The sequence below is a fragment of the Octopus sinensis genome, linkage group LG3, assembly GCF_006345805.1.
Source record: "Octopus sinensis linkage group LG3, ASM634580v1, whole genome shotgun sequence".
Lineage (NCBI taxonomy): Eukaryota > Metazoa > Mollusca > Cephalopoda > Octopoda > Octopodidae > Octopus > Octopus sinensis.
The window spans coordinates 116,746,495-116,760,292 of NC_042999.1; the positions used below are offsets into that span (position 1 = coordinate 116,746,495).

Sequence of the window (13,798 nt, forward strand, 5' to 3'; positions counted from 1 at the left end):
CTGGCACCTGTGTCGGTGGCACATAAAAACACCTTCCGAAGACCCGGAGACTAGTCAGTCCACCTGTGCATACCTTCCTTCTTGTGACACTTGTGAAGACCGGTTGAGGCAAGTGAAAATCAAATCAATCAAATCAAATCAAATCAAATCAAAATAGACAAAATAGATGAACATCAATGGAATTGTATCTTGTGGTACCAGTGCCTGTGGCACACAAGAATCCATCAGTGCTGTAGTCAGTGCGGTGGGCACATGACAAACCCACCATCGATCGTGGCCGTTCGCCAGCCTCATCTAGCACCTGTGTCGGTGGCACATAAAAACACCATCCGAAGACCCGGCAAGACTAGTCAGGCCATAACCCATGGCCCCTACCTGGGACGTAGTCAGTCCACCTGTGCATACCTTCCTTCTTGTGACACTTGTGAAGACCTGTTGAGGCAAGTGAAAATCAAATCAAAACAAATCAAAATAGATGAACATCAATGGATTTGTATCTTTGTGGTACCAGTGCCGGTGGCACGTGGCACACAATAAAACCATCCGAACGTGCCCGTAGCCAGTACCGCATCGACTGGCCTCCGTGCTGTGGGCGTAACAAGCACCATCCGATCGTGGCCGTTTGCCAGCCTCATCTGGCACCTGTGTCGGTGGTACATAAAAACACCATCCGAGCGTGGCCGTCTGCCAGCCTCGTCTGGCACCTGTGTCGGTGGCACATAAAAACACCATCCGAGCGTGGCCGTTTGCCAGCCTCGTCTGGCACCTGTGTCGGTGGCACATAAAATCACCCACTACACTCGCGGAGTGGTTGGCGTTAGGAAGGGCATCCAGCTGTAGAAAACTGCCAGATCTGACTGGACTGGTGCAGCTTTCGGGCTCCCCAGACCCCAGTTGAACCGTCCAACCCATGCTAGCATGGAAAGCGGACGTTAAATGATGATGATGATGATGATGATATACATATATATATATTTATATATATATATACATATTATAAACATATATATATATTTATATATAATATACATATAATATTATTTATATATATATAACATATATATAAACATATATATATATATATATATACATAATATAAACATATATATATATATATATATATATACATATATATAAACACATATATATATATATATATATATACATATATAAAAACACATATATATATACATATATATAAACTATATATATATATATATATATATATACATATATATAAAAACATATATATATATATATATACATATATATAAACAATATATATATTATATATATATATACATATATATAAACATATATATATATTATATATAATATAACATATATATAAACATATATATATATATATATAACATATATAAACATATATATATATATTAATATATATATACATATATATAAACATATATATATTAATATATATATATACATATATATAAACATATATATATAAACATATATATATATATATATATATATATATATATATATATATATATTATACTATGGACTTTCCTGTTATTAGATGATGGTTGAGAGCTCTACAATTTCATGCTGAACAATCACACATAAGATTTGTTTGTTATGATCAAATGCTTGTGTTTACATAAGCTCACACTCTCCATCAAATTGACATTGCCTGTATAAGTGCACGAGTGTGCCACATGTCAGATGTCAAAATGATTGCAGAGAAACATGAAATGAAGATTTTTGGCCTGGGAGTCATACCCATGGTCTAGTGATTATGAGTACAACACCCTAACCACTAGGAAAATCAGTGCTTATGACTCTTTTCAAGGCCTCCAAAAGTGATTGGAGGGAAGGAGGAAAGTATCTTCAAACCAGAGACTTGGCCCAGATGTTTGCAACAGGAGAAACTCTACTTAAGGCACCTTTGGTTCCAAGTAGTGGTGATGTTAAGCCCATGGTGAGATTTTAAACTCAAAAGGCAAAAGAGATAGAGCAATCTTCTGAACCAACATTCTTACTGTGCCACCAGTCCACCACCCTGATTTGGTACTTTGTTATTGATCTTAGCAAAGAGTGTAAAGAGCCAGAACAAATATTATGAGACATTCTATCTTGTGCTCTAAAGGGTCTGCAAATTCTCTGACAAGATGGCTTTAAGTTTTCCCAACATTATGGTAAAGAAACAAGGATTAAATGAATGCAACCTCGGCTTTGTTTTCTCATTAATAAAGAGAGAGGGGGAATTTTATTGCTTTTTTTTTTTTTTTTTTTTTTGAAGCTTGTATTTGTCAGTTCGGGACCTCTTTTCTTATACAATTAAATTACTACAACAGATAATTTGAACTTACACAAAACCATCTTCCTTCTTTTTCTCTCTTAGTTTTTATAAAGGTCTCAATATATTTGTTAAAGTAAGTTTCATTAATTAAAAGTCTCATTAATGGCATATTCCCCATTGAAAATAATCTTTTGAATGAAGTAAAATATTTTTTAGTCAATCAGCATTTTTTTCTTTATTATTAAAAATGTTTTTTTCTTCTTTTGTTTTTTAACAAATGACAATGGAGTTTTGTAGAGTACACTATGACACAAATGTTTATAGTACATATCTATTTGTCCTTTTGGGATTTTTACATTTTTATAAGAGCTTCACATTTATCGGCTCCTCTTCCCATTTATCCCCTTATCTCAAGTGTCACCAGGTCACACTTTAATGCTCATCAGTCAGGCATATTCTTCTGTGTACATTCACCCAACATACATAATTTGAAGGCTTGTATAAAGTACTAGTATATATCCTTAGTCTTGGATTTAATCAACAATGGTCTTTCTTTCTGCTTATTTCAAATGTCTTCTTTGCTACCACTTCAACCTATGGCTGATATGTGCTGTAATGTTTACTGATTGATCATCACATCGAAACTCTTTTCTGAATGAAATCAAACATTTCTTTGTTATCATTGCTCTTTTTTTTTACATTTTATTTACAGTTACAATTTAATTGTTCAGATTTGATTATTTCAAATTTTTATTTAATTTTTTATGGTTTATCTTTCTTAGAATAAATCAGTTTTTGGTTAATTTTCTTATATCTAGTAACAATTATTACAGTAATCAGATGCATTTGCTGACAACTACATACACCTAAAAATATAAAGTAAAAGCTGGTAGTGTGTTGTCTCTTGCCCAGTGACTTAATTTTATTTTGACATTCTTACAAAATACTATTTGTTTCTTTCCTCACTTAATGCCCCAAAATTGGAAATAGGACCATAGCAACAAACTTGTTTTGCACGAAAGGATTAATCATCATCATTTAGCATCTACTTCCCCATACTTGCATGCATGGGTCAGGTGAGATACGTTGAATCAGAGTATTCTACAACTGAATGCTCTTCCATATGCCAACCCCCACCTGTTTCAGAGTGAGGTAATAATCTCCAAGTCTATCAAACAGCAAACAGCCCAGATATGCATATGTGGAGAACTGGAAACAAATGACATCAAAATGAGCAATTATTTGTTTACAAATATCACACAATATGTCAAAAAGCCCAGACAAGCTTTTGTAGCAAATGGCCCATTAGCAAAGCCATTGTTTGAACCAAAGAACAAGCTTGTATGTAGACTTAAGAAATATAAACTCACACGTATGCACCCATAAAACAGGCTGTTTTCAGTTTCAGACTACCATATAATCTCTCAAGGGTTTGGTTGACTCAGGATTATAGTAAAAGACACTTGCCCATCAAGCCACATAATGGGACTGGTCCATTGGTTGAGAAGTGAACTACTCAGCTACATAGTTGTGTGTATATGTGCATATGCATGTTGCAAGTTTAATAATAAACGCTCCTGAGAAATAATGTATAACCTCTTATACTTAGTTTCAGTAAATAAGAATACATTTATGGCTTTGCAATAAATGTTTGCTTTTAGATTTCTACTGTTATATCTTAATTAAAAATCTCACACACTACCACAAAGATGGATAAATGTTATTAACATAATTTTTGTCGTTTAAAGCTTTTTATTCATTTAATCTGCTTTCACTATTTTACCAAATATAGTCTGATAATGTTTAGAATGTTAACATAACTCAACAGTATACACTATACCATACAACATATGTGTATGTGCTGTATTTGTTTGTAAAATGGTTACAAATCACTATCAAATCAATGTTTGTTTTCCTTGGTTTTAAATGAATTATTCAGAGGGCAACATTCATGTTCTAACTACTATATAGTTACTGTCTGCAACTGCTCTATATGTAAACAATGTTGTTAATGAATTAGTTGGAAGAAAATATTTTTAAAATATAAGAAATGAAGTAAGATTTTACTGCTAATGAAAGTTAGGGTGTTTTAGTTGTCTTAGACAGAAATGTTTAGCATAATAGAAATTGTTATTGCATGATTATTGTTTCCTTAGTTGAGAATAGATTTAATATATCGATTACTTCACATTTCTATGAAATAAATCAATATAATCAAAATGATTAAAAGCATCCAGTCCACAATGTAACATAGCTGGCATTTGGAAGGGCATCCAGCTGTAAAAATCATGCCAAAACTAACCTCACCTGTGCTAGTGCCACATAAAACGCACTGAGTCAACTCTGTGGAGTGGTTGGTGTTAGGAAGGGCATCCAGCCATAAAATCCCCACCAAAACAGACTCAGTAGCCTAGGGTAGTTTTTCTACTTGGCCGGCTCCTGTCAACCATCCTACCCATGCATGCATGGAAGATGGGCATTAAATGATGATGATGATGATATCTATTATACAGAATAAGGATTGTGTGCTGAGAAAGAAAAAATATTGTTTAGTCTCACTGAGTTCAAATCCAGTTGAAGTTGACTTTGCATTTCATATCTCCGACATTGATGAAAGTACCAGTAATATGTTGGTTCAGCTCAAAGGATAGTCTATTCATCTTTTTTACAAGTGGAGAGAGACACTCTATTACCTCAATACTTCAAAGGAATGGGTAAGGAAGAGTCTCTCCCATTTACAACAAAGTAAAATAGATGGACCAATCAAATTGAAAGAAACGAAGATTCCAGATTTCTGGCCATCGTTTGCTGTGATTTTCTGAAGTGTGCTATCAATCACCATTGTCTTAACTTGAACTGATTGTATATTTTGCATAGTTTTATAAATATACATGCACTTAATCATGACAGGAGCAAAAAATGAGGAGGGGGCTATAAATCGAGATGTAAAAAATAAATTTCTAAACATTGGAATCAGTATTATGGAATACAGAATTTATCATACTTGATTGTACTGTATGGAAGGGGGATAATCCTTAAGTCAGAATATTGTCTGAAATTACAGAAACTGTTGCTGATAGACAGATGTATTATTATTATTATTATTATTATTATTATTAATGGGTTTTTTTCCTAGCTTTTTCTTTTTTTCATTCTTCCTAGATATTCAGTTTAACCTTGTTTCTTTTAGATGATATTCAATTACCTTATTAGAATATCTTTCATATTCTAGCACCCACCTCTCTCATAATGATTATCTAAAGTCATGTTTAACAGTGTTATTAATCTTAACATAGTGAAAATCATTGCCATCATCAGTATGGTACGTAGTAACCAATAACTTTCCTGCTAGGAGCCAAATCCACCTTTTTTACACTCAAGTTTCCTTAAATTTGTATGATATATCTGGCAGATGTAGCTTAACGTTTCTTCAATATTACTTTGTACTGACAAAACAATTACTATTTTTTGTTTACCCTTATTTTGCAATGAGGTTTTGGGGAATTTGTCATAGGATACTATTTAAGTAATATGTTTTACTTTTATGTTAGTTTCAGTATATTGACTTGGTTTAATTGCTGCTTCTTGTTGACAATGACTAAATTTTTATTTATCATCCAATCCAGTGTGGGAAATATATAATTAGTGAACTGTGACAAAAAAACAAAACTGACTCCAATCATATTTCCTAAAGAAATTAATAGTGTTATCTTCCTGAATTTCTAACTAGGGCACAAAATGCAAAGTCCAGGTGACTTTGGCAACATGGACATTGGGAATGTTGGAGACAGTGGTGAAAACACAAATATGGATAGCGATGATTTGGTTCCAAGTTTACAAGTAAGTTCAATTTTATGTTTGATTTTATGCTTTCCTATGAATTCCCAATCCATTTTTATTAGATTTTGTTGATGTATGTATCTAAATATTTCTAGGCAAGACATGAAATTCTAAATCTTCAAAGAATAGGTATCAGGTCTTCTAAATATATTCTCAGAAAGACTTGCCTTATTTCTTCCTTGTTCACTTAACTCCTAGTTAAGGCATTGTGTCACAGACATGTATAGCCATGTAGGACACAAAACACATATACAAGACTGAAATATTTTGTAATCCTTAAAGGGTCACATTTTCATGTATTATTTTTAAGGTACATTTAACATTGTGGCCTCTCCAGAGTGGTACCTACAGACATTAATTGAAGGTGTGAGAAGCGAGGAAATTGAAATGAATCATTCTTGGAGACAGTTGTGTTGTGGGATTATGCATACTTAGTGTCATGATTAGAGAACTTACTACCACTTTAAGTTGCTGACATTCTAATGTGCAAAACTTCCAAAGCATTATGTTGATGTTAATCCTCCAAAAGTGTTTATGAAAGAACTGAGAAAATGCTGTGTGTGTATATTCATTTTCCATTGAGGTATTCTACCTTTTTTTGAGAATGGATACATAATATGAGCTGATGAAGTATATTATTTAAGCAATGGCTCAGTACATGATCCTTTATGTTGTAACAAGCCCAACCAATGAGCCCTTTCATTTATTATTTAACATGTTTTCATATCAAACTGCTTGGGACCACCCTTGGTTATTTGATACAAAACTTTCTATTTTAAAGTGATCTAAAATTAAAACTTTCCATCAAAATTTCATGTTAATTTGTGTTTCAAACACCAGCTTAATAATGGCAAAGTTATTTCACTACATACTTTATTATTTCCAAATTAGTTAAAACAAAGACTAATTTTCAGCAGAAATATGGTGACAAAAGGATTAATTATAATTATGCCTGTTGTTGAAATATTTTTTCTTGGAAATTAGTACAAGAGGAATAAAATCTTGTTTCATAAATGAATGTGATAATTAAGAAGGTAGTTTAAGTTATTATTTACTTGCACAAGCAGAAATTTACTCAGGTCAAACTTATCTAACAACAAGTGCTTTTTTGTTTTATTACATATTTGTAGATTTTTTTAGATGCTTGTAGAAAATCCCTAAGTGAAAAATGTTCAGATTTTATGATAGATTTCAGGAAGTAAACTGTATTTTAAAGAATTAATTAAATACAGTATAGTTCTTTTTCCTTTAATAAATACTAAAATATAACTACTCAGTTATCTAAATGACATGTCAGTGTTTTAGCCAAATACAAAGATAGTAAAACTAACAGAGCAACTTGATGGAGAAACAGAGAGAGAGAGAAGAGGATACACCGCCAATTAGATAAGAAGGTAGACTTATGAATAAAAATGAACTAGAGAAATTTGTAGTTAATGATGATATGTTATATAACAGTTCCTACGTGAAGACTAAATTATCTTATCATGAAGCACTGATATAAATAACTAAGTCAGAGCCCTGATAATATATGTAAAAGTATTACCATATAATCAAATTTCCTGAATGTGAAATGCTGTCTCCATTGCTATGTGCAATAGACAACTCATTATCACTTATGCACATATAAAACTATAGATACCACTTATAATATAGAAAGCAGGATATTTATTTTTTAAGCAATGGTGGGATCCTGGTTTAATACATACTATGGCTAACACTGTGTCTAATTGATGCTATCATAATGTACAGAAATTACGTTGAATAATTTGTATTAACAAAACTGTCTTGAACTACTCTTCATATAAATTTAAACTCTAAAACCAAGAGAAAAATTTTGATGATCCACTGCAGATTCAAATAAAGAGCACGAAATTTTAAATATTTCCATTTAAAATCATGAATTAGGAATAAAAGACAGGAATTCAAGTGTTTTATCTCTCACTTCCCTGTCATTTTCCCCCTTTCTTTCCCTTTCTCTGTTTGTAACTCCTTAGCCTCTCCTCCTCCTCTCCTCTCTCTCTCTCTCTCTCTCCTCTCTCTCTCTCTCTTTCACACACTTGCTTTAGTTATTTTACTGCATATAAGATAGATATTTTCAGTTTCACTGAGGTTCATATGTGATAGACTTTGGCTTAATTTAGCAAATTTATATTTAGTTCTTTTGACAAAATATAAACAAAGATGTTTAGATTTTAATTTTTAAATGCTTTTTAACCGTAATTTTTTGAAAAATTTTTCATCTTTGCTTTTTTTATTTTTTTCTTGCAGGAAGATATCACAACTGAACTGTTAAATGATGTTGAGACTGTATTGAGTAATTCTAAAGTAGATGGTCTGTTATGGTTGTGAAAATAAAGGGAACCAGAAAATAGTGGCAGTACCGCTATCAAACATAGATATATAAACATATATATATATGTGTGTGTATATAAAACACAGAACTCTTGGATTTGGCAGAGTATGGAAAACTGCCACACCAAATAGAGCCACTGGATAAATGGCAGAAAACAAGGAATCATTATTGTTAACCGACTCAAATTTGGATGTAAAGGGGGACATTACAATTGAACTAAGTGCTATGGTACACAATTTATCTAGAGAAACATAACTTTATACAAACACATACACGTACACAAGAAGGTCACAAAGCATAAAATATATATATGATGATATCTGTGTATATATTCAAGCAGATGCATCAAGACAGACTTCTATAGACTCACATGTTTGGTTGTCAATAGAGAAGAGTTTCTCTCTATTACAGCTCATGGTTAATTATCCATCTGTGGTAATCTAAAAATAATATATTGTGTTATATACAAAACCAAACCAAATAATGTGTATTTCACAATTCTTTTATATATATATATAATTATACATATATTTTAAATTTCAGGGAAAAGCTAGAAAGAGTGAATATTTTCTTTCTTTTTTTTTTTTTCCTCCCCAACATTTTTCCCCCCCTCTATTATTTTAACTATATATAACTCTGGTAGTTAGTATTTGAAAACGATGTTGGAAAAGTTGATATATCTATCTCTCTAGATGATTTGAGCGATTAAAAACTAACTGAAAAATAAACAGAAAACATGCACTACAAAACAATTAAAAAGAAAAACACTAAAACAGCATTTAATGAAACCAAATCAGAGATATATGGATATATAAATATACATATATATATATATAAATATATATATATATATGAAAATCAGTCTTCCTATTCCTTACAGACAACTGTCATTTGTAGTTGAATATATATCAAATATTAGGCATGTATATACTATTGTTTCAGTTCCTCAAATTATCTTTCCGTGCACCATCTTTCAAAGTAAAAAAAGAAAACCATATCGGTTAGTGTTAGTTTATATTATAAGTAATGTTGAATCTTAAGGTAGAATATCACTGCGAGCAAATATTTGAATTTAGTCACTCTTTTTAAAATCACTGTAGGCTTTTCTGAGTCTCTTATAATGGATTAATAAAACTTCTATACTGAAATTTAAAACGTCAACAAAAAGTAAAAAAAATTTCAAAAATAAATAAAAAGAAACTTCTAAAAACATAGGAATAAGTGTATGTGCATATATAAATACACCTATGTATGTAACTGCATGTATGTGAATATACGCATATATATATGTATAAGCATACATAGTGTTTACATGGATAGCTCTCACATTTTATACTAAAATGTAAAAATGTATTCTAATTTTTTTATTTTTTACCAAAGTATGAAAAAAAAGGCATACAAAAATACAAAGATTATTATTTTATATATGATTTCTAGGCAGTTATCATTTAGTGCTATGTTGCTCTCGACTCTTCTACTGTGTGGAAGGAAAACATGACGGGTGGTTAGGGTTAAACAATCGTATCTCATTATCTAAAGCTTCTACATATACGTATGTATATATATATATATATATATATATATATATATGTAAGCCTTTTCATTTTTCCCAAGGCATATATGTCTTATATATAGACTTTCATGCACATTTAAATTATTTATTATAGAGATGAAAGCAATAAATGTCATGTGAAGGATATTTCAACTAATTGCAGGGTCAGACTGCATTAGTTTAAAAAACAAGATACTAAAAAGTTGGTAAAAATAAATGTAATAAAAGATTAACTATAGGCTCTATCAGTTATAACATTAAGATCTGAAGTCTTTCCTATATATCATTAAACAATGTAATTATTATATCTTTAGAATCATTGTTCAACTACTCTCAACAAACTAATTGGTATTTAATCCTACATGGCCAAGTTATTTAAAATTCTTAATCTACAATAGGTCTTCGGGGAAAGAAGGGATGTTATTTAACCCATGACAACCTTGACAGTGTTGTTTAGTACACAGTTTGTTCTTTACTCAGCATGGTTTGTTGAGTTCTCTATGTTTTTTTTTTTTTACCTATATGTTAATTTACAGATTTTGCCAGGATCAGTTTATCTTCATATCCTTTAAAATATATATATATATTTTTTTTTTGATCAAGTGGCAATTTTTTTTTTATTTATTTAATAAACATTAAATGCTTTAGTACTTAATCATCAACGTTAACTGCCTCAAGTAATTTTACTATGTCTTCTTACTGAAAATTCTCGAGATGCATTGTTTTTGAAATTTACCTTGAGATTAAGCAATGCTTATTTCACAGCATTGCAAGCAATTATTAATTAACCTAGTTGATAAATTTCTTCAACCTTTTAAATTGCAACCTTTTTTTTTATATATATATATATAAAAAATTACCTAGATGAATCTCATATCTCCAGTATTTTTATATAAAAAAATTCTGGTGCTGTTTCTTTAATGAAACCTGAAATGATTCTTTGTGTATTTTTTCTAATGAAGCTATTATACACTCTATTATATTTTTAACTAACAGTAGAAGTCAAACTGTGAAAAGTGATATAAAATTAAGAACAACAACCACAGGACAACATCATGAGCATGTTTAAAGATATATTTACATATTAGGAACTGGTCATTTCTTTCACATACATGTATATATTTTTAATTAGACAAATAATAATTATCTATTTTTTACTCAGAATATCTATCTATGCTCTTGTTGCTATATATCATTAATCAACTTCTTGAAGAAAAAAATTATTATGTAGTCATCTTACTTTTCACAGTTGAGATGAAATTCTCTTTGCTTTTTTTTTTTTTTTTTCTTGTTTTGTTTTAAACATCTACTATTTCCTCCCAAATTTAACACTCCTATCACTTCGGAAACATCTTATTACTTCTATTCAGTAAATCTATACTTTATATCCATCATTAAATTAAAATTTAAGATAACAATGAATATAAAATAAATTCCAATAATGAGAATTGACACTTTTTTTTCTAATAGGTTTTACAAAATTGACCCTGAACAAAATATCACACTTTAAAACACACATAAAACCCACTTACCCCCCATTTCCCCCGCCCCATCAAATGCCATATGCCTCAAAAAAAAATTGAAAATTGAAGAAAAAAATTTAAAAAGAGGTGGCACATATATATATATATATATATATATATATATATATATATAATATATATATATAATTGTATCCAAAAATTGAAAAAAAAAATATATATATACTTGTATATAAATAAAAAAAATTAAAAGAAAAAGAATTCCACAAAGAAGCCATTGCTCTGAAAAGTTGAAGTTAAGATTTTAATAATAAAAAAGTACTAAAAAACACAAAAAACTACTTTATTTTCGTACAAAGAAAAATCAACTGTCTCCAACTATTTTATAGTTATTTGTTACTGAATCTGCCCTTATAAAGAAAGAAACATTCCAGAATGTCCATTTTGCTGTCATTTAGACAACATATAGTGCCATAGATAAGTTGCAGAATGAAAAACTTAACAGCACAACAGAAGAATGTTTTCTTTCACAACTTTTACTCTTAGAAAGAATTAAATTACTAGAAAGAACAATGTCTTAAGATTTGAAAATATGAAGAAATTTTTTTAAGTAAAAGTTAACTATATGCTGTGAACTCTTGAAATGGGTTTAAATTTCTATAGAATGAATACATTTATATAAGATACACACATAGGATACGCACACCCATAAACATATATAACATGTTGGTGGGTGGTTGTAAAATAAAACTTCTCCATCATCTCTGGAGTACATATTCAAAATGTATACTTTTTCACTACACCTATATATTAAAAGAAAACCTATGTGCTTTTATGAATGCAGATAGACATATGTAATTATCAAGTTTGTCACAGCTCACATTTAAATTCTACACTTCCACCTTCATTATTATTTTTTTTTTCTTTATAATTTGTGGTGGCAATTGTGTGTGTGGATTTTTTTCCTCTTCTTACAATGACATAGAACTCACAGACTTGACTAAGGACTGCTGTATTATAAAGAGGTTTCTTTCCTCTGTAGAGGAAGCGAGAGTCTGTGCAACATATTTTTGTAATGAAATTTTTTACACATGAAAAAAAATAAATAAATAAAAAAAAATGAGAAAAAATAACAATGTATAACTAACTGCTTTAGTGATTCTGTTGTTGTCAATCTACTCAAACCTTACTTCAATTGGTGACTTTTGTAATTATGCTCACCTCCGCACTGATGAAATGTAACCTTGAAGAATCCCTGTTGAAACATATCTAAGCCAAAGCCCCACTTTTATTTCTCCTCATACATCTCATTCTGAGATTAGTGTTTTATATATTTATATATATCTTCCACTGCCTTAGAACTGTCTTTTAATTCATCTGGACAGTTGCCTTTTTTTTAATTCCATAAAATATTGTTATATTTTTTACATTTTTACAGTAAAAACAAAAAAAAATGAACAAAAGTCCCCTTTTATATTTGTATAAAAAACCAATTAACTACAATCAGTGAACTGGAATTTTTATCCCCCTTTCTTATAAAATATTCAATGCATTGAAAACTACAAAACAAAAGAAAAAACTTAAATATGTATATATAATGAGTCCCTTTGTCCCAAACCTAGTTAGTTGAGTTCCAGGACTGGTAATTAACATGTTGAATTAACTCCTTAATGCCGAGCAGTAACTTTCCATTTGACAGTGCTATTCACTCTAAGTTAAAAGTTGTTCATTTTGGCTGATATTTCTCTCTTTACTTAAAATAATTAGTACTTTTATCTCTTGTATGTTTTGGAGATTATTTTTGTCATTTTGGTGAACATAGTAGGCACTCAAAAAATGGCCCATGTCATAGGTTTCTCTCTTGTTAGATTTCTGTGCTAAGCTTTACCACAGATAACATTTGTAGTAACTGACTGCCAAATGATGAAAGCCCAATGTGAATGTGCTATAAACATTTGACCTACTCTTTACAGCAACACTGACTCCATTTTATTTGAATATAATAAATTAGCTCCAAAGAAGAGGGAGTTTTATCTTTAAATCTTCTATTAATTCAGGCAATAAATATTGTTTTGTTATCTCTTCCCGTTTAAAACATTGACTTTTTTTAAAAGTATATACCTCTTTCTTTGTAAAGTTTGGTCTTCCTCTTTGAAAAAACAGCATTTTACAAAGACGCTAAAGTATCTGTCATTCTTCTCTCACTCTGATTTTTGCAACAACAGCCTTTGTTTCATATAAGGCTACACTTAGTTATGAAGTAGTTAGTCTTCGTTCTCTTTTAGCTTGCCTTCAACTGT

General features: G+C 30.4%; 1 protein-coding gene across 1 annotated transcript in view; it reads left to right on the plus strand.

Annotated features, from left to right (window-relative positions):
• Nucleotides 1–12,641, plus strand: part of LOC115209524 (transcriptional coactivator YAP1) — a 97,006-nt gene extending 84,365 nt beyond the window's left edge. Inside the window, exons 5-6 of the mRNA XM_036501667.1 lie at nt 6,000–6,109; nt 8,381–12,641. Coding sequence (XP_036357560.1) covers nt 6,000–6,109; nt 8,381–8,461 — 191 coding nt within the window. The 3' untranslated portion in view covers nt 8,462–12,641. The remainder of the gene's footprint in view (nt 1–5,999; nt 6,110–8,380) is intronic.
• The last annotated feature ends 1,157 nt before the right edge of the window (nt 12,642–13,798 follow it).